The sequence below is a fragment of the Protopterus annectens genome, chromosome 2.part1 (genome assembly GCF_019279795.1).
Source record: "Protopterus annectens isolate FY-2018-M chromosome 2.part1, PAN1.0, whole genome shotgun sequence".
Classification (NCBI taxonomy): Eukaryota; Metazoa; Chordata; order Ceratodontiformes; family Protopteridae; genus Protopterus; species Protopterus annectens.
The window spans coordinates 731,367,899-731,391,163 of NC_056729.1; the positions used below are offsets into that span (position 1 = coordinate 731,367,899).

The 23,265-nt window shown below is 42.3% G+C and overlaps 1 protein-coding gene across 1 annotated transcript in view; it reads right to left on the reverse strand.

The window, feature by feature from the left end:
* The window catches only part of TMEM144 (transmembrane protein 144), an 817,557-nt gene that overhangs the window by 26,541 nt on the left and 767,751 nt on the right, over positions 1 to 23,265 (reverse strand). The window contains exon 11 of the mRNA XM_044062452.1: positions 13,032 to 13,085. Coding sequence (XP_043918387.1) covers positions 13,032 to 13,085 — 54 coding nt within the window. The remainder of the gene's footprint in view (positions 1 to 13,031; positions 13,086 to 23,265) is intronic.

Consider the following 23,265-nt stretch of genomic DNA (forward strand, 5'->3'; position numbering starts at 1 on the left):
CTAAGGTAGAGACATCCACGGGTTCCATAATTGAAACATCTCGCTGCATATCAGACTCTGAATGGGTCTCAGTAGAGGCTTGCGAATCAGAATTAGTGGGTATCAGGGGTTGCAAAAGCACCTCACTGAGTACCGGCAAACCGGCGACTGGCTTAGAAGAAGCGTTGTCGTCGGTTTTCGACCTTGACGGTCTGTCTCTGTCTTTTTCTTTGCGTTTTTTTTAGGTATTCCGGTAGTCGGATTGCTAACAGATGGCATTTCTGGATAATTAAATCTTGAGCCAAAATATTTAGATGCAAAAATATACTGACGTTTAATCGTACGTTGATTAAATTCAGCATAAAACTGACAGCAAGGCATGTTGTGGTCAGGGCCTAGGCAAGGAATACAGTACAAATGAAAATCCTTATGAGGTATTTGCTTCCCACAAGTAATGCAACTATTAACTTTTACAGACATCGGTAAGGAGCAAGAAAAAGTTTCCCCAATGGGGTACTTAGCTTTTAGTTGAAGACTTCGGTTCTGAAACCCAAAAACGAAAAATTCAGTAGGCCGACAGGCACTTGCGAACTGCTTCTGCTTCGGGCACCGCGCGACAAGAAAGACTGATGTAATGGTGTCGGCTGCATGTTTTATACCCCTGACAGACTGACGTCATGGAAGAAGGGACAGCAACCGACACAGGACCCAAGACTTTGTTAATCAGGCCGACTGAGGGCAACCTGCCAGCAGATTACCCAAATGTAATGACTGCAACAGTGAAACACGAAGACCATCTGCAATACTGCAATCCAGGTTGTAGCCTGCTATAGATCCCCCACCATGTCCCAAGACTCCCACTCCACATTCCTAAACACATTGGAAAATATCAGGGTACAACCCAATACCCTTATACTGGGAGGCTTTAACTACCCCTCCATTAACTGGGTAAAGTATTCGTGTACCAACACACTTGCTCAATGTTTTCTGGAATTCATTAATTCCAATGCCCTAGACCAACTCATTCTTACCCCCACCAGAGGTAGAAACATCCTTGACCTGGTCATTACTAACATGGGCGACTGTTGCTCTACATGAGTAATCAACTCCTCCCTGGTCAGATCTGACCACAAGCTAATCACCATGGATATCAACATCCCACCCTCACCCCCCCCCCAAAGGAAACCACGTAAAAAACTTCTCCAAAGCCAATTTTGGGCTTCTAAAAACAGAGGTGGCTAACTTCACGACACCCATGCAAATGGAAAATAGGTGCATGTCTGTTGAATCATATACCAATGCACTGTATGAGCACATACAGAAGTGCATGGAACAAGGCCATACCAAACAGAACCAAGACGGTCTCCTCCAAAAAAGGAAGCCAATCTGGTGGTCCCCCATGATAAACAAACTCTACAACAGAAGGGAATTCCCAAGACTGGAAAAACTCCCTTGTTAGCCTCAGCAAAAAACTGAGATCTGTCATCAAATCTTCTAAAGCTAGCTATGAAAACAAAATTGCTGCAGACAATCACAAGGCATTCTAAAGTTATGTCAAGAATCTACATGGCAATACTCAGATCTGCTCCGAGTTACAGCACAATAGCAATACATATACAGAACCAACTGATATTGCCAACATATTGGCTGACAGGTTCAGTGCAAACTTTACCACTCTTTCACCCCCTAAAGGGCTTATCACAATACCTGAGGAATGCCAACTCCCTATTATCACAGCAACACAGGTAAAAAATGCACTGTCCAAAGCCAAGAATACAGCTTTCATGGGACCTGATAATATCCCTGGCTGTGTTCAACATAAATTACAAAGTGAACTGGCACCACACCTGAGTAGACTGTTCAATCACAGCCTCATTTCAGGCTTTGTTTCTACCAAATGGTGCACTGGTACAGTCATCCCACTCCACAAAGGGGGAACGATTACAGACCCTGGGAACTACTTCCCCATTAGTCTAACGAGTCTGATATGTAAGGCTATGGAGCGCATCATTGTGGACCTTATAAATAAGGACATAGGGAATCTTCTAACTCTGGACCCCATGTAGTTTGGGTTTGTGAAAGGGAGATCATGGCTGCTCAACCTGATAGACTTCTCTGAGTCTGTCACCAAAGCTGTGGATGAGGGCAAGGTAGTTTACACAGCCTACCTAGATCTTGCCAAGGCCTTCGACACCAACCCTCACTCAGGAATCATAGATAGACTCACTAAACTAGGCATAAACCCCTATGTCATAAGATGGGCTGCCAACTGGCTCACTGATAGAACCCACACTGTGAAAGTAGAGGAACCCAAATCTGACTACCAACCAGTTACAAGTGATGTCCCACAAGGATTGTTCCTAGGTCCTCTCCTGTTTGGCATCTACTTCTCTGAAATTCAACTTAAAACAAAGGGACTCTGGCTGACCAAGTTTGCAGATGATTGCAAACTGGGAGCCATCATTGATTCTCCATCTGATGCAGACATTCTACAAAAAGGCCTCACTGACACCAGTGACTGGTGCCAGAACCATGGCCTTAAGCTCAATGCCAAAAAGTGCATTGTCATTCCCTTTGGGAAAAATTCGGTGCCCACGAACTACCACACAGGCGAAGTCCTTGAAACTGTAGTTTTATTGGCCATTTTGGGTCAATTCCTAACTCCTTGATCTCCCTCTCTTAAAACCAGATTGCCTCGTGGTTTTGGCGTCTTTTTGGACTTGTTGGCTGTTGGTGAAGCACCCACCAAGATGAGAAAACGAGAGAAGAAAGGAGCCACTTTTGAGATTTTAAGTATTTTGCTTCAGATTATTTGTTAGGTTTTTCTGCATTGCCGCCTACTTTTGAGCATTTTCTGGCTTGTTAAACTTGATTTCTGTGTTGGTAACTGTATTTAGAACACAACCTAGAGCTGATTACTGGATTTCCTGCCTGCACTTATTTTTAAAATCGTTTTTTTCTTAAAACATGCATTTTATCTGTCTCTGGCCTAGCACTCAAGTGTGGGGTCCTTTACTGTACTGTTCTAACTTGTTGATACTTGTGAACCTCTGCTTTCCTTAAAAAAAAAAAAAAAAAAAAAAAAAAATCTTGCTTTTTCCCACTTTTCTGAGATTTAAAAAAGTTCAGTTACAGATTTGCTGTTCTGAACTGTTTGTAAGTTTCTTGGAGGCCACTGTTTGCTTGGGCTAAAGGGAAGTCTCTGTGTTCATCAGTGGCAGTGATAAACATTGAGCAGCCTGCCTGCCCCTGTGGGAGTGGTTACTGCCTTGAAACTGTAGTTTTATTGGCCATTTTGGGTCAATTCCTAACTCCTTGATCTCCCTCTCTTAAAACCAGATTGCCTTGTGGTTTTGGCGTCTTTTTGGACTTGTTGGCTGTTGGTGAAGCACCCACCAAGAGGAGAAAACGCTGAGAGAAGAAAGGGGCCAATTTTGAGATTTTAAGTATTTTGCTTCAGATTATTTGTTACGTTTTTCTGCATTGCCGCATACTTTTCAACATTTTCTGGCTTGTTAAACTTGATTTCTGTGTTGGTAACTGTATTTAGAACACAACCTAGAGCTGATTACTGGATTTCCTCCCTGCACTTATTTTTAAAATCGTTTTTTTTTCTTAAAACTTGCATTTTATCTGTCTCTGGCCTAGCACTCAAGTGTGGGGTCATTTACTGCACTGTTCTAACTTGTTGATATTTGTGAACCTCTGCTTTCCTTAAAAAAACAAAAAAATCTTGCTTTTTTCCCACTTTTCTGAGATTTAAAAAAGTTAAGTTACAGATTTGCTGTTCTGAACTGTTTGTAAGTTTCTTGGAGGCCATTGTTTGCTTGGGCTAAAGGGAAGTCTCTGTGTTCATCAGTGGCAGTGATAAACATTGAGCAGCCTGCCTGCCTCTGTGGGAGTGGTTACTGCCTTGAAACTGTAGTTTTATTGGCCATTTTGGGTCAATTCCTAACTCCTTGATCTCCCTCTCTTAAAACCCTCTTTTGCACGGTTTTGTGCATTTGTGCACATAGCGCAACATCGGGCAGCGCCGCCTAATTGGGTTTAAACTATTCCTGGCTCCACAAAGTCTGATCTTCACTTTTTCCCTTAGAACTGCTCTATCTCTCAAATTAAACACCATATTCTCATTCTAAGGCCCCTCACTGGTCCAAATAAGTAATCTTACAAGTTAGCACTAATAAACCATAAGCACTACTTACTCTTATACTCTCTACGATTACCTTGTCCACTATTGGTCCGTTTTAATTCAGTTCCCTATATTACTCTAGCATGTCCAAAGGTCAGTCAATGGTTTCCTCTCCAGTCCAGCTGGTGAATCTGGGAATTTTGAGGCAATGTTACAACTGTCTCATGCACACGGACAACCCTCTCCTCCTCCGAACAGGTTCAAATATATGTCAGAGATGCAACCATACAGCCAAACTTAAGGCTGAGCTCTCTCATCTCAAAACTGGTGTAACCAGTCAGGAGGAGAAGGTAACCTCACACAACACAATTCCAGTATCACATAGTCCCACCACAACAGCGAACCAAACACATAAAAACACAAAAACATACTCAGAGGCTCTAAATAAAAATTTACGTAAGCAACAGAGACCTCCAAAGCAGATATCCAAGCAAACGCTACCCCAAAACAAAACATGTACAACACATAGCACACAACGTCAGTGTGCCAAGCAGTCACAGCCCTTAAGGCTGAATAACACACCTGATACCCTTGTAATAGGTGACACACTGACGTCCCGCTCACCAGGCTGAATAAAGAGAAGGTCACAGTGAGCTGCCTGTCGGGCGCTAGGATCCGCCACATAAAACAAACACTCAGGTCACTCCAAAGCAAATACAACTATGACTCAGTCATTGTACATGCTGGCGTGAATGACCTGAGACGTACCTCCCTCGACTACATGAAAAGAGACATAGAGGAGCTCTCTGATCATGTGGCCCAGGCCGGTATGACCCTGACCTTGAGCAGCATCTTACCCTCACCTAGAATGATGCCACAGTATAAAGACAAAATGATCGATTTTAACAATTGGCTAAAATTTTGGTGTCATTCAAAGGGGATCCAGTGTCTGTCAGTCTGGGATGACATGCTCGACAAGCCACGTTGCTTCGCTAGGGACGGCTTGCACCTGTCAACCCTGGGCTTTCAGATATTGGCAAAGGCTCTTGCCACCCCCATAGTGCCTTTTTTAGGCAAGGCTCAAAAGTCAAACCCACCTCCATAGACAGCACAAGGAACAAGAAACTAAGGGTAATGCTGCTAAACGCCAGAAGTCTTAACCTCAAGATTCATGCACCCGAAGCTCTCCTCAGTATGGAGAACATCGATATCTGTGCAGTGACAGAAACCTGGTTCAAGGCTCCAGAGAGCACCCCAGCACTACCAGGTTATACCTCATATCATGCTTTTCGGCCCCAAAACCCGGACCGAACCACAAAAGGAGGGGGAGTTTCCATATTTATCAAGGATATCCACACCTCCAGGTTAGTGGCATTGCACCAAGTATCGGAGACCATCCATGTGCAACTGACAGTGGGCAAGACTGCTTTTCAGTTTATAGCATCCTACAGACCACCCTCTCAAAGTCAAGAATCCCACTCGGCTTTCCTGAAAACATTGGAGAACTTGAAGATCTCTCCGAACACCATTATATTGGGTGACTTCAACTACCCAAACATAGACTGGGAGCATTACTCAAGCCCCAGCACCTTAGCCCAAAGGTTCCTGGAATTTATAAACTCAAATGCTATGGAACAACTGGTCACCACTCCCACAAGAGGGGAAAACATACTAGACCTGATCATTACCAACATGGGGACTCTATGCTCCATACTAGAAGTATATCCCTCATTGGTAAGATCAGACCATAAATTAATTTCACTGGATATCCACATCCCGACCCCACCCCCAGCCCAGAAAACCACAGTGAAAAACTTCTCAAAAGTGAACTTCACACTTCTCAAAACCAAAGTGGAATCCTTCAAGGCCCCAGGGCCAGTGGAAACTATGGCCCAAACTGCAGAATCCTATATAAACGCATTCTACGGACATCTCCAGGAATGCATGGATCATGCTATCCCAAACAAAACCAAGACCCAATCATCCAAAGGCAGGCGTCCAGTCTGGTGGACCCCAGCCATAAATAAACTGCACAACAGAAGGAGGAAGCTACTACATGATAGAGCAAAATCCCTAAAAGGGAAGGCATCCCTGATCAGTACTAGCAAAAAATTATGATCCCTCATAAAATCCTCCAAGGCCAGCTTCGAGAGAAAAATTGCACAGGACACTAAAGACAATCATAAAGCTTTTTTCAGTTATGTTAGGAACCTGGGATGCAACTCCCAGACTTGTTCTGAGTTGATTCTAAGCGACAAAAAATACACTGAACCCACAGACATCGCCAATATCCTGGCAGACAGGTTCAGTGCAAACTTCTCCACCCCCCCCCCAAAAGAGCAAGTATCTATCCCAGCAGAGTGCAGCCTCCCAAACATCTCTGATGCTCAGGTGAAGGCCGCCCTCTCCAAAGCAAAAAACACTGCTTCCATAGGACCAGATGGCATCCCGGGTTGCGTCCTACATAAATTCCAAGAAGAACTAATCCCTCAAGTAAAACTGCTGTACAATCTCAGCCTCACTACAGGATATGTGCCCAAAGAATGGCGTACAGCAACAGTTGTCCCACTCCACAAAGGTGGCGCCTCTGTGGACCCTGGAAACTATTGCCCCATAAGCCTGACTAGCCTAGTCTGCAAGGATATGGAGAGGATCATCATGGAACTCATAAACAAAGACATTGGGGACCTACAAACACTAGATCCTACCCAATTTGGCTTCGTCAAGGGCAGATCCTGCCTTTTGAACCTGGTCGACTTCTTCGAAACAGTCACCAAGGCCATAGATGAAGGGAAGGTAGTCTACACAGCCTAGCTGGACCTCGCAAAGGCATTTGGCACAATACCCCACTTGGGCATCATAGATAAGCTATCCAGCCTAAATATAAACCCCTATGTCACAAGATGGGTCGCAAACTGGATCAAAGACAGAACCCACAGAGTCAGAGTTGCTGGAGCCATGTCAGACTCGAAACCGGTCACAAGTGGCGTCCCACAAGGTTCTGTCCTGGGACCTCTCTTGTTCGGTATTTACTTTTCTGAGGTACAGGCCAATGTGGGAGGACTATGGCTCACCAAGTTCGCAGATGACTGCAAATTGGGCGCCATAATCGACTCTCCAGCTGACACAAACATCCTTCAAAAAGGTCTCGCAGAGACGGATAACTGGTGGCAGAGCCATGGTCTAAAGCTAAATGCCAAAAAGTGTATAGTCATACCCTTTGGCAAAAACAATGTGCCCACAAATTACCACATAGGTGGTAACCCATTAAGTACAGAGAAAGTAATTAGGGATCTGGGGACCCAAGTTGATAGCAATCTCTCCTTTGACAACCACATTGCCAAAGTGGTTAGAAAGTCCTTCTACACAGCCCACCTCATCATGAAAGGATTCACATCTAGATCAAGAGAGGTAATCATGCCCCTTTATTCATCCATTATCAGGCCCATCATAGAATACAATGCCCCCTTTGGGATGTACCTTACCGGACACCTGCAGCAATTAGAAAGACCCCAAAAGTACCTCACCAGGAGGATTAAGGGACTCAAACAGATGTCATATACTGCTCTGTTAAAAAAACTCCAGCTCTACTCAGTTGCATACCGCCTACTTCGAGGCGATCTATGCCTGACATATAAAGTTATGTCCAACCCAGAATTAATGGACATGCTCCACCTCAGTAAATCTAAATCCCTTAGAGCCACACGCTCGAGGAACTTGAACCTCAGCATAGAAATAAATAGAACATGCTGGAGGGACAGATTCATAACCCAGAGGCTCCCTTTGCTCTGGAATAGAATTCCAATTCATGTTAGGCAGAGCACCTCACTGACTCTCTTCAAGAAGAATATTGATGAGTGGATGGGGGATCGTAGGTTTGTCCCGGGGATTACTTCCGTGTCACTATTAGACAGAGGCACAGTAAACTAAACGTTAAAAAGGGCACAGTATACTCAAATCAAGGGGTGGCATAAGCCAAACACAATCGGGCTAGGCTTATAAATGCCCCAGGGCAGATAGCCTAGTATGAACCTATGAACCTAAGAGACCTGGGGACACAGGTTGACAACAACTGTAATCAGAAAGTCCTTCTATGTGGCACATCTCATTACAAAAGGTTTCTCATCCAGGAAGAAAGAGGTCACAATCCCTCTCTACTCATCCCTCATTATACCTAATATAGAATACAATGCCCCATTTGGTATGTACCTCACTAAACACCTACAACAACTGGAAAGGCCACAAAAATACCTCACTAAGAGGATCTTAGGTCTTAGACACATGCCCTATATGGACAGACTAAAAAAACTCCAGCTATACTCTGTCTCTTATTGCAAACTTAGAGGCGATCTCTGCTTGACCTACAAAGCTATGTCTGACCCAGAGCTGCTAGATATGCTACAACTAAAGAAATCCCAATTCCTCTGTGCCACATGCTTCAGGGACCTAAAGCTCATTACCACAATAAATAGAACATGCTGGAGGGACAGGTTCCTATCCCAGAGACTTCCCATACTCTGGAACAAACTTCCCATTCACATCAAGCAAAGCACTTCACTGGCCCTCTAAGAGAAATCTTGACAAGTGTATGGGCAATAGGAATTCCACCCCGGGGATCAATTCAGTGGGTTTGCTTAACAGGGGCACTGGGAACTAACATTGGGCAGCATGATGCCAGGGAATCTTCTTGGGCTAGGCTTTTATAGGCTCCAGGGCTGTTAGCCTAGTACACACCTATGAACCTATGAACAGATTACATGGTAGAATGAATGATATAGTGCAGTAATCATCATTAAGTCATCAAAGATGAGAGTGGCGATTTACACAATTTAACCTTCCATTTATAATAATAAAATATGCAGTTCTTGCCACTTTATTTTCTTTTCCCCTTCCTAATTCCTTTCCAAACTTCACCATATTTTATTTGAAAGACCTACTTCAAACTTAAGTCTTCTTGGCCGCATATTACCAACATAGCGTAACATTCATGTAAATAAGAAACACTACTGGATTAATCCCATTTTCTTTCTTCCAGCATATATTAGTCCCCCTCTTAACAGGATTTAACCTGGATCCCAAAAAATACACGTAATACTGCTTTTTTTCTAACTCTGCATGAAGATTATGGCTGGGAGTGAAGAAGGTACCGAGATGTGTACACCTCTGTGTACCTTTTTCCGATTCATCAATCACCCTGTTATAGTGCTGCATTGTGCTCTAGCATGAAGATGTGCAGCACTGCAAAGATCTGGCCCCGAGCCTGTGTTGAATGCTAATGAGGCAGTCTGGGGGAGACATCTGTAATAAGCTGTATGGTCTCACCCCCAGAACTGGCTCCAGGAAGGCATCTACACTCCAAGTGATTCAAGAAATCGCTTGGCTTTACAGAACAGCATGGTCATCCCCACCACATTGTGGCTGTGATCGACTACCAGCCATGACCATGGTACAGGGATTGAGGATGAGTGTAGTCACTAGACACCAGTAACACCATATACAGAAGTGTCTTAATGGCAATAACAGCACTATGGGGATTGGGGGGGGGGTCAATACACACCAGGGATTACTCTAACTGGAAGTTCTATAATGGCACTGGCAGCAGTCAAGACTTGGGAGTAGGGAATTTACTAGCCAATAGGGCACTGCCATAACAGCACTTACAGTATTACAATGATTAGTGGGTGGGGGGAACACACGAGTCATCAGGGCATTATTAGATGCATGCTGTAATGGCACTTCAAGTATTACAGGGGTTGGGGGAACCATGTTAGGGCAGACAGATCAGGGACAGGAATAGTGACTGTGGGGTATGTATATTATTATTTGTATAATTGTGCATGTCTGGGAGAGAGTGACGGGGTGGAGGAATTCCACTGCCTATACTAGTAGCAGGTTAATATCACAATGTGCAGATCATCAATGATTGGATTACGGCAAACGGTGATTCAGAGAAATGCAAATGACCTAATAATGAGATCTTTCCTTGTCAAAGCTAACATGTCTCTGAATTGCAAATTGGCATATCGTAGGAGCAGGGCCTCTTTAGCATAAGACTTACAGTTCCTGTAGGTCCTTTAATGAGTCCCAGGGTACCTCTTACTCAAAATAAGTGAACTGACTTAACACAACAGAGCTGACTGAATATACCTTCTTTTCACATGCCACTCCAGAAAGCCCTCCACATGCTAGTTACCTCTGTAGCTTTTTGTATCTCTATCCCCTAAAACATACATCATTACTGCAAATTGACCCTATTTAATGCTTGTTGTAATTACACTATGACTTCTTTCATCCACTTCCTATTTTTATTCAACATAATTGCATTGTGATATGAAAAAAAAAAAAGACAGGCAAAAACATACACTAAAACATTTCGCTACTCCCTTTTGGTTTCTGCTTAAATTTATTCAAGACACCATTCATAACCAGCAGGAACAAAAGTCCACTTGCATGACTCTTTGTTCGATCCCTTTTTCCATCCATTTTCTTTTGGTATTATCTGTACCAACTCATACACAGTTTTACATAAAAAATCATTTTCCAGACTTGTAACACCTTAATATCTTTACAATTCTCATAAGATTATATGATGTATACTAACAAAACACTTTGTAGATATCACAAATAAATATTCTTCCTCCGTCTCTTTGATTATACTGCCTAATATCTCCCACAACAAAATCAAAAGTTTTTAACTTTCTGCTTTGACCTATATAAGATGAGCAAAGGTTTTGTTTACCAAAGTGAACTATACAACATTTTATCACATTTAATTTGAGGCCATTTCCTTGGACCAACCATTAACATAGTCTAACCCATGTTGAAGTAATAGCGAATCAGAGGAAGCTCAAATAACAACACCACATTTACAGTTATCTGCTAACTTAGTGAACCATAGGCCGAGAGTGTTGGCATGAGGGTCTGAGAAATAGATGTCAAGTAGGAAGGGGTTGAACACTGTGTGCTGTGGTACTCCACTGGTAACTTTCGTGCTTTCATAAGTATCACCTAAGACTCTAACCACATGGGTTCTGTGAGACAACAAGTTAGCTGTCCACCACTCATTATAAAGATTTATATCCAAGTTTACAAGTCTAGCAATAAAGCTTGTATAGGGAATAGTATCAAAGACCTTGGCTAGGTCCAGATATGGTGTATATACCGCAGAACCGCCATCTACTGCTTCGACTACTTTTTCAAATAAATTATCAAGGTTAAACCGGCAGGACCAACCTTTGACAAAGCTGAACTGGTGAGGGTCAATGGTCAAGAAATTTTCAGCATCCAGATTAATGAGGTTAGAGATGATGCAGTCTACAGTTTTACATATAAGTCTAGTGAGACTAATGATTCTATAGGTAGCCAGGCTCCATGGCATTGCCACGCTTGTGTAATGGCATTACGCATCATGAATATAACCAGTGGAGAGGGCTTAGATTAAAGAGTTATTTAGGGGTTCAGAGAGCCCATATTCGGCACTGATAATCAGGCAACCTGGTATATTATCAAGACCCATGGATGATATAACCAGTCATTCAGAAAATATTACAATCCTGCTTGCATACACCTCATCAAATATAGCAATGAAAAAAATTTTATTTCTGTGCTGACCTTACCTTTTACATATTTAAACAATCTCTCCTTCTCTGCTGCCAAATATTCCAATCAGATATAGCTTTCTGAATACTGCAAATAATATTAATCTAATATTTTAAATGAATTTTACAAACTACTGCTAATGAAATGAATTTGAATGGAAAAATACTTACGTATAATTTGTTCAACTGATAGCATCTCTATCTAATTATTTCCATAAATCCTTAAAAATTACAAGCTAAAATTTCTGCTCCCTCATAGTACCTGGATCTCCAGTTCAATTTTCAGCTGGATGCCTCCTGTATGGAGTTTCCTTGGGGGTGTCACAAGTTTCCTTCCACAGACAAAGATGTGGAGGCAGGCAGACTGACTGACTTGACTGGCAATGTTAAATTGTCCCTAGATGTGCATCCTGAGATGCACAACCTATGGGATACTTTTTGACTCATACCCATTACTTGCTGGGACAAGGACTCCAACACTACCCTTCTTCCTAACGAATTGGGGGGGGGGGGGGGATAGGATGAATGTCTTTTCTCCATTTCAGTAATCGTTTAAGAAAGGTGCTAGGATAGGACCAACCCTCACCACAACAAACACACGCACACACACACACACACACACACACACACACACACACACACACACACACACACACACACACACGGAAGTTCCAATCAAATTGACTAATTTTAAGAAAGAAAGGGGAAAAAGTAATTTGTTGGATTTGGCCTGGAAACTTCTAAGCACGTACACAGTTCTGTATTCAACATAAGACTCTTTTTTTCATTTTTTTTTTCCTCTGCAGGGAAGCTTGAAAAGAGAGAAAAAAAGGCAGAGCAAATCTGTCTAAGAGATCTGCAAAAGATATAACTAAAGGCTTAAAATAGCCCCTTGTTCCAAAATGCTTTCAACAGTCATTTTAACAGAGCATGCTAACTGTATCTGAAACGATTAGCTTCACACACAGCTTCATATCCATATTTCTGTAATAATGTTATCTGCAATGGGAAGAGGAGGAAATGAAAATCTAGAGGTAAGGTACAACAACGAAGAAGACTGAAATGTCACCACTATAGTCACTGGTAAGTGGATCTAACAGACATAAGAAAATTCATAAGAAAAGCGGCAAATTAATGCTTTCCACAAAACATAAGTCATGCTTTGTACTGTCTTAAGTATTAATGCACAGGTTATCTGCTGCAGCACTCCACGATGAAACACAGTACACTTATAAGCAGCTACACAAGCCAGTGACCTTATTACATACCACCACGAATCTGCGCTTAGAAAGAAGTAAAACTTGACATCAGCTTTTTCATACCTTTATCTCCTTAAATAAGACAACACCCCAGAAAGCAGCGATCAAACCAGGAACCTAAAAAATGAATCACACAACAAAAGTTTAGCAGACTTTGGAAAAATACAGTGTACCTTAAGCAGACTGCAGATGCTTTCTGTAATCATCTAAATTCTATTCTAATAGACTTACCAAATACATAGGACTGCTGCAAAAATATGTGTAGAAATAATATACCCTGAATCACGAATAGAGGTATAGCTTTCAAATACTTTTACTAATAAGCAGAGAAAGTACAGTTGTGTACACTTACCATAAATGTAGATGTTCGAGTGTATTCATTGTTGCAGTCATTACATTTGGGTAATCTGCTGACAGGTTGCCCTCAGTCGGCCTGAATTCCAAAGTCGTGGGTCCTGCGTCGGTTGCTGTCTTCTCTTCCATGACGTCAGTTCGTCAGGGGTATAAAACATGCAGCAGACGTCATTTTCTTTAGTTTTTCTTGCCCCCGATGTCAGGTGCCCCCAAAAAGGTAGCAAAAATATATATATATATATATATATATATATATATATATATATATATATATATATATATATATATAAATATACATGCATCAATATAAACTTTACCTTCATCTGCAAGCAAATACACCACATACACCACACAGGTTGTAGAAGACAGAGAAGGAAAGATAAACTCCAGAATGACAGGGGGATGGCGGGAGGGTAACCAGGACTGCAACAGTGAATACACTCGAACATCTACATTTATGGTAAGTGTGCACAACTGTACTATGTTCTTCATGTTTCACTGTTGCAGTCATTACATTTGGGTAGAATCCCAAAGCTCTGGTTGGGAGGCTGGAGCTAAGCAGCATTAGTTGCAGTTATAAGGCCCTGCGGCACTGCAGTGGCAAAGCCTGCCCTGGACGTAGAGTAGAGAGGCAAATGATAATGCTTTGTAAAGGTGTGAACAGAACTCCAAGTATCAGCCTCTAGAATGTCTTTGGTTGGTACTCCACTGAGAAAGGTTGCTGAAGTAGCTGCAGCTCTGGTGGAATGAGACCTAATGCCCTTATGCACAGGTTTACCATGGTGTAAATAGCAGAAACGGATGCAGTGGCTTATCCACTTTGAAATTGTCTGCTTTGAAATAGCCTTTCCTTCTGATCCTGCAGCATATGACACTAGTAACTGCTCAGTTTTTCTTAGAGCTGTAGTCCTGTTCAAGTAGAATCTTAGCTGTCTGTGTACGTCCAAGGAATGCAGAATTCTCTCTCCCTTGTTCTGCGGATTTGGATAAAAGGTTGGCAGATGAACTGTTTGGTTAAGAGCCATACTGGAAACCACCTTAGACCTAAAAGTAGGATTTGACCTCAGAGACACCCTGTCTGGGTAAAATATGATAAAAGGCTCTACAGCCATGAGGGCCTGTAGCTCTGAAACTCTTCTTGTTGAAGTAATTGCTAGTAGCAGAGCTGTTTTCCATGATAAGAACTTTATATCAGTAGTAGCAGCTGGTTCAAATGGAGGCAGGGTGAGCTTTTCCAACACATAATAGAGGTCCCATGCAGGCAATGGTGATCTTTTAGGAGGCCTTACAGTTTTGGCTCCTCTAAGATATTGTTTTAGTAAAGGATGAGAAAAGATTGGTGGCTCTGTATTGTAATGAGCCGAAATGGCAGAGGCATGGATTTTAATAGATGAAAAAGATAGGCCTTTGTCAAGCATCTCAGTTAAGTATTGTAATATCTGAGGAATATTTGGTTCTGCTGTATCAGTTCCTTGTGCTCGATTCCAAGCACAGAATCTCTACCATTTGTCAGCATAAGATTTTCTAGTACTAGGCCTTCTGGCATCCAAAATGACATCCATCACAGCTTTACTCAGAGGTGTTGTTTGTATAATTACATGATGAGCCATGCTGCCAGGTTCAGTGTCTGTAGTTGATTGTGCAGGATCTGATTGTTTTGCTGGGACAGTAGTTGAGGTCTTTGAGGTAAGGTCCAAGCTGGGTATTGAGACAAGTTCCTTAGGACTGGGTACCAGTACTGGTGGGGCCAGTCCGGTGCAATTAGCATCATCTTTGGTTTCTCTTGTCTGACTTTTAGGAGGACCTTGGGGAGAAGAGGCAGAGGAGGAAAGGCGTAAACTGATAGGTTTTTTCCAGCTGAAGGATAGGGCATCCACTTTCCATGCTTATCTGTGATAAGTCCTTGTGCAGAATCATTTCAATTGATAATTTTGAGGAGAGGCAAATAGATCTATGTCTGGGCTCCCCCATTTCTCTGTTATCATGCTGAAGACTTGTGGATTTAGTTTCCACTCATGGGGATCCATAAGGTTTATGCTTAAATCGTCTGCCAGTGTATTTTGTTTTCCTGGCAGGAAATGAGCTTGAAGATGTATTTGGTAGGTCAAAGCTGTGTCCCACAGTGCCATGGCTAATCTGCAAAGGGGATATGAGTGTGTGCCCCTTTGCTTGTTTATATACCACATGACTGTGGTGTTGTCCGTCTTTATCAGTAGTTGTCCTGGATGAAGTAAGTCCTTGAAGGCTGTTAGGGCATTTTGAACAGCTAGCATCTCTTTCTGGTTGATATGTAGATGCATTTGTTTTCAGGTCCATATGCCCTGAATGCATCTTCCTGCCATGTGGGCCCCCCAGGCATAGTCCGATGTGTCTGTTGTTAAGGTTTGGCTGGCAGGGGGGAGAGTGAAGGCCCATCCCATGTTTTGGTGAAATGCCTTTGCCCACCATAGAAACTCCTGTTGTAGGCAGGGAATGAGAGGAATCATTGCTTCCAGACTGTGAGAATGTTGACTCCATAAACTTTTCAGGTACCATTGAAGTTTCCTCATATGCAGTCTTACATATGGAATCAGTAGGATGCAGGATGCCATGAAGCCCAGAGCCTGCAGAATTTGTCTTGCAGATAACTGGGTTTTTGTTGCCATCAGTTTGAAATAAGTAGTCAGTTGCCTTTGCTTGTCTGGCGTGAGGTAAGCCATCTGGGCAGTTGTATTCAAGCTTGCACCCAGGAATGTTATCTTTTGAGAGGGTACCAGTTGTGATTTCTTTTTGTTTATTGTGTACCCTAGGCATGTTAGAAGCCTTTTCACAAATGCCAAGTGTCGAAGAAGAATCTCCTTGTTCTCTGCTTGAATGAGACAGTAGTCTATGTAAGGATATATTTGTATACTTCTTTGTCTGCAAAATGCAATTACTGGTGCCAGGCACTTTGTAAAGACCCTGGGCGCAGTTGATAAGCCAAAGGGCAGTGCAGAGAATTGGTAATGCATTAAGCCAGCCTTGAATCTGAGACATCTTCTGCACGAATGTCTTATTGGGACATGCAGGTATGCCTCTTTCAGGTCTAATGTCACCAGCCATGCATTCTTGCCCAGCATGGGCAGAAGCTGCTGCAAAGTCAGAATTTTGAATTTTCGAATGTCCAGGTATGTGTTTAAAATCGATAAATCCAGTATTGGCCATCAGGCCTTGTCCTTTCTGGGTACCAAGAACAGTCTTGAGTAAAAACCTTGTCCTTTTTCCTGTTCTGGTACTGGCTGAATGGCCCCCATATCCATGAGGGACGTAACTTGTTTCTGTGCCTCTGCCCATTGATTTTTTGACAGATCTGGCCAACCATTTGCCATTGGCAGATTGTAGAAATGGAATCTGTATGCCTGTGATACTATGTTTATAACCCACTTGTCCTGGGTTATTAACTGGCAATTTTGAGCAAAAAGTGCTAACTTTACTGCCAAAAGATAAGTGCTTGGTGTAGGCAGAGGGAAGTCATTGGGATCGTTTTCTGTAGATTTGCGCTTCATCTCCTCCAGATTTGGAGGTAGAAGCACCCCATTGCTTTGATCTGTATGAATCTTGCGCCTGGTATCTGGAACTCTTAGGGCATCTGGATTTGCCCCTTTGAGCTCTGTCTGACACAGGAAAGGACCATTTTTTTGTAGGCTATTGTCTACTGAATCTAGGTGGCTGCACTTGTAAGAAGTCTTTAACAGTTTGTCTATCCTTAGCTTTGTCTTCCATTTTCTTTAAAACCTCTTCTGCCGTAATACCAAACAGAGAATCATGCTGTAACGGTGCATCTAGCAATTTAGCTTTAACACGATCAGGCAAATTCTGTTCCTTTAACCAGGCATGCCTCCTAATGACAGATCCAGTAACTGCGGCCCTGCAGGAGGCCTCTAAGGAGTCAAAACCACATTGCAAAGTATGCTTTCCAACCTGTTCAGCTGCATGCAATAATTCCTGCAATTCTTTATTTTCTGCACATTCTGAAATCAACATTTTCTGTTTCAGCAATCCCATAACATGTTGTTGGTACTTAAGCATATGAAATTGACAGTTTAAGGCCCTGATTGCCAAGGTTGCAGATGTATAAACCTTTTTTCCCCATCTGTCTAGTGCCCTTGAATCTCTATCAAAGGGGGTAGGATTTTTTTGCTGTTGAAGCCTTAACTCCCTTTGGACCCTGTGAAATAGTTTCAGGATCAGCAGCAGGGTTTCTAAATAAAAATTTATGCGAGTCAGGGACCTTGTAATATCTGTCAAGTTACTGGGAGCCAGAGGTAAGGAGTCAGGGGTCAAGCTTGACTCCGAAAACACATCATCCACAATGTCTAAAACAGGGGGAATGGCTAAAGGCATGTGCTGAGGAAGAAGAAGGAAATCCCTGAGCCTCTTTTTTGATTCTGAGAAATCTTGACTCTCCCAGTGAAAATGCTCCCTCAAAGTATGCAAGGTTTCTCCAAATGAATAATCCTCAAGAGGAGATGCAGATGGTATAGACTCCTCTGCATCAGAATCCTCATAGGGAGGTATAGATAATTCTTGATCAGAAGACGAATCAGAAGAAATAGAAACCTGATCTGAAGATTCATAATCGGTGTCTTGCCTAGGCCTCTTATCTGGTGGGGGATGGGTATCCCAGATCAAGGTAGTGAGGTCTTCAGCCATTTTGATCATCTGTTTTTTAGGCATAGAGGCCTGTGCACGTGGCTCATGTGTCAGTTTTTTAGTCTTAGAAGTTGCTTTTGTCTTTCGTTTTGCAGCTGTCATCGGTTTGATATACAAATGTTGAGGTCTGAATACACCCTCAGAAGCTGCTGCCTGCTCAGCGGCTCTGGACCCATCCGAGGGAGACACATCCATTGGTCCAATACCTTGAGTATCTTGCGGCATGCCGGACTCCACGTGGGTATCAGGGGCTGCGAAAGTGCCTCACTGAGTACTGGTGAACCGGTGACTGGCTTAGGAGAAACTTTGTCGACGGTTTTGGATCTCAATTGCCTTACTCTGTCCTTTTCTTTGCGTTTTTTATGTACTCCGATAGGCGGAATGCTATCCAACGTCATTTCTGGGTAGTTAAATCTGTTTCCAAAATACTTTGATGCAAAAATATACTGACGCTTAATAGTGCGCGTTGGTTAAATCTAGCACAAAACCGACAGCCAGGCACATTGTGATCAGGGTCTAGGCAAGGAATACAGTATAAATGGAAATCCTTATGAGGTATTTGCTTCCCACAAGTAATACAATTAATAACTTTTTCTGACATCAGTAAGGAGCAAGAAAAAAGTTTCCCCAACGGGGTACTTAGCTTTAGTGAAGACTTCGGTTTTGAAACTCAAACTAGAATATTTCAGTAGTTGGCCGACCGGCACTGGCAAAAATGCTTCTGCTTCGGGCACCGCGCTGCAAGAAAGACAAAAGAAAATGGCATTAGCTGCAAGTTTTATACCCCTGACGTCATGGAAGAGAAGACAGCAACCGACGCAGGACCCAATGCTTTGGAATTCAGGCTGACTGAGGGCAACCTGCCAGCAGATTACCCAAATGTAATGACTGCAACAGTGAAACACGAAGAACATCACGGCGCTCGTTAAGATTTTTTTTTTGTAAACCTCAAAACCAGTACAGTAAATGATGCTGCATCCTTCAAACTCAAAAACACAATTATAAACTGAAAATAAATATCTGCATCACACATGTACTATGTGCATTTATTAACTACATACCAAATGGCCATGATAATTACAGAGGATTATTTTTGGTTCCAAGACCATGAAGCTACACTCTATTGAACACCCATGGATTGCTGACCTATAAGAAATAATCAAAGGATTTTTCATAAATGTACTCAGACTGATCACAGTAACTGATATTTAGCTGCATTAATGCAATTTAGTACAGCCATCATCTACATCTATTTCATATATGCAAGAAAGTACATTCATGAAAAGAAGCAATGTCTTGGGGGTACATCCAACTTTTTCATTGCTGGAATTAATAAAAAGACTTCCATGACTAAAGCTCAGAATTTCCTCTCTATTCCTTTGTGGTCTTTGTTGCGAATATTCCAGGTGTATTTTAACAAATTTCTAAACATGGACAGGGCTAAGAAGAAATGAAAATGATATACTCACCATAATGACACATGGAAAAAGGTTAATCTTTTGTAACTTATAGGACTGATGCTGCAGGCAATTAGAACCACTCGGCAGATAAAAAAAAATGATCAGGCTTCCTGGACAACTCCCACTCCCTTTCATGCATCACTCATCTCTCATTCTGCACTACTTCTCTTACAACACTAAGCTCATGGAAGAAGAAGAAAGGAAAAGGAGAGAAGAAGAGACACCTACAGACAAGATACCGGGAAGGAAGGAGGCATATGTTTATAAGATGGACGTTCTTTTTATGGATACGCCATTATGTTAAATACTTACCTTTTATATTCCATAACTAGAGGTCAGTTTTCAGAAATGTAGAGAGTTCCTAGCTATTCCTCCTGGAGATGTTATGGGAATATATCACAGCAAAAAACAGTACTGAGAAGAGAACTGTATTTGAAAATAATGTTAAAGTTATAGTTTCTTGCAAACTTGGTGTTCTAGGAAGATCAAGATGCATTGGCATAAAGGTCACCAATAGTGTGAGACTGCAGAAATTATCCAAAGAAGTAGCCATCACTATAGTGCAATGAATTTGGCTCCTGAGACGACAGTGGCAGCCTCTTTGGTGATCAGTAATCTCACCCCAGGGATCTGTAGATTTGTTGCAGCTTTCTCCTGATAGATGGCATGTGTAGCACATAAAGCAGATCAGCAAAACACAGAACTCACAAAATGAAATCTTGCCTATTCTTTACAACAAAAACTAGGTAGATAAAATGCATGTATTTGAAAAACAGATTTCTTACCTGTGAGGTTCCCAAACTTCCTATAATTTAAAGGATCTGTAGCTTTATAGAGCATGGAGGCACATCTTTTTGGGTCTTTACAATGAAAAGAGAGCTTCACAAACTGAAATGGAGGTCTCAGACAGAAGAAAAAGAAGCATTTAATGAGTATTTCAGCTGGCAGGCACATAAGACCCCAAGAGTTTGTGGACAGTGGGAAGCTGTGGTTAATGAGCACTGATAATATGAAAATTATGGGCCTTCCTTACTACTTGTCAAGTATAAGACTGATGAGATAACACAATTGACTAAAATCTTAAGAGGAACTCTGAGAAGACTACCATTCATTTTTCATAGGAAACCACTGCTGGTGCGGTTTCAAAGTGCACACTGGCACCAATTTCCTTTTTTCAATGGCTCACTCCTTTCCTTTGTAACTGCGGAGTTCACACATAGATAATGGGAGTGTTAAATGTCTCACTGGAATAAAGACTCAGAAGGTTGTTTTCAATGGACTGAACTTCACTGGGTTGTAACTTGGCAAGAAATAGGTGAAGCAAAACAATGAAAAAATAAGGCTGGGCTGGAATGATGGTAAACCTAAATAATATAACTCAAAGCTCAGCCCGCTACTACTTATGTAGTTATTTCAGCAAACAAAAGCAGTGACACTGCTCCGGGTGCAGGTAACCTGATGGCCTGTATTTTTTTTTCAGAATTACAAAAAAGTGGTTTAAAAATATTCCTTCAAAGTACTTTACAGTGCAGTATGTCTCTACGACTATTCAAGTATTAATTAAATAATTAGCCTAAAATAATTTCAAAAACTACTATGTCTTGAAACAGTAGTGAGATGATATGCTACTAATTAGCACTTGTTTTTCTACATTACTATACTACATGGCATAAGTTACATGTAGGAGATTTTAATACCTCCCATTAATTTTCCATCTCACTGACAGTCCCACCTTCATAGTGCAAGGGGATGTCAGGCATGTATAATAGCAGACTATAGCTACTGTAATAGGGATTGTCTTCACAGACATGGTGTGTGTGAGGTCACGTTTGCTTTTCACATGTGCATCATTGTCTACTGACAGGCATCCTAAGGACATCATAGTACAGTACCGCTGCAAGCACGTAATGCTCCTGTGGACTACAGCAGAGATATTGGCCAAAAGAAAGATGTGGACATTCTGACACACACTGTACAGTCCAGAGGTATACACAGAACCTCTTAGTGCAGAACATGTGGACCAAGCCTGACAATATGGATGTTAACAGCCATGTAGATGGGTATAACACATAACGACTGGTATACAGTCGCCCCCATAGGTTGTGCAGTCATACACCTCTGTCTGTCCTGACACATAATAACTGCTTGTACAGGGGTGCCATGGCCACATACTACCCATGAGATATTGACATACATCTGTATAGCATCCCACTGCTCTGTCTGACATACATGACTGGTAAGGGAGGCCAGGCAGCAGTACATCTGGAAAGTATCTGGACATGACATCTCGCTGGGTAAGTACACTGAGCTGCTAGGCATGTAACAAAGCACTGTGCAGGCTACTGACACAACAATGGCCTACATCTCCTATGGGGGAATGCACATGTACCTGCATATATAGCAGGCTCTACAGGCATGTCACAGCACAGGTTAAGATACACCTGTGTGACAATGCATAACCACACCAATGTGAACACTGCCACAGCCACATATGGTAAGTTAGCATAATTTGACAGTATATGGACTATCTGTTCAACACCATCCTCCTATGTGCCACTCACACACTGACCCTACATATACTGGGCCGCTACACAGTGTGATCTGATGCCCGTCTGTGGTATGGGACATGTGTTTGTGTATGGCCCTACAAACACGCAAGCCAATATGGTAACATAGAGTGGAGCAGCATAAAATATCAGATGGGACGGGACCTAGGATGATGACATCTGCCACAGTCTGTACACAGGCCAAGGTATATATTAACAATATATTAACAATACACACACTGTCAGCATTCACTATAAGTACACGATAAGTACACAGAACCCAGTACTGTACAAACAACCACAGAATGTCTAGGTCATGTCATCAAATATAACCCCTACTGTACATAACATGTATAGCAGTCTGATATCTCACTGGCTTATCAGATATGATGACACTAATGATGGTGTACAGCACATATGCACCTCAATGCATGACATGTGTAGAAAGGTTGACAGAGTTGTGGCTGGAAGGACATACATAGGGCAAATATTGACATGTTGCTGTGATAACCACATACATTTACTGGTTTGTTGCAACATATGTCCTATGAGGGATATGAGGTCAGTGACTGTCACGGCTTCCACCATCTAAAGACTGCAATCTTCACACTACCTTCTGCAGTTCACAGATAAATGCTCTGTGGGTAACACATGACACCAAAGGCACAACACGCTGCCCAGTCTGCAGATGACCCTAGAGATGTGGATGCCTCATAAACATAGACTTGACATGGTATGTATTAAAACATGTAGGATAGCCATATCCACACACACACACACACACACACACACACACACACACACACACACACACACACACTATTAAACCAACATTACCCCAAATGCAGTATAGCAGCACTTACAGTCTGTAGTCAGTTCAGGCACATCCCCCTCCTGTGTGTTGCCCTGTTTCTACAGTGTATGTTATTAGAGGTAAGTCCCCAATCCATCTGAGACACTGTTTGCCAAACAACAGCTCTAGTTCCTGCTCACAGTGAATGAAAATGGTCTTAGATATTGGAGTGTGTTTCCATGCAACTGGCTATGGGAATGTTACCACAGCTGTTCCACATGCACTCAGCTAGGGGAGAGCTGCAATTCGTGCAGAGGCCATCAGCTGATCATGAGCATTACTTAAAATGCACATGCTGCTGCTTAAGAAAAGCAGGTGTAGGTCTCCACATCCACCAGTGAGGGAGTGAGAGAGGCAGACAGAGGCACTGACAAGTCAAGGAGTGGTGGGAGAGTAAAACCTAAGCATGTTTG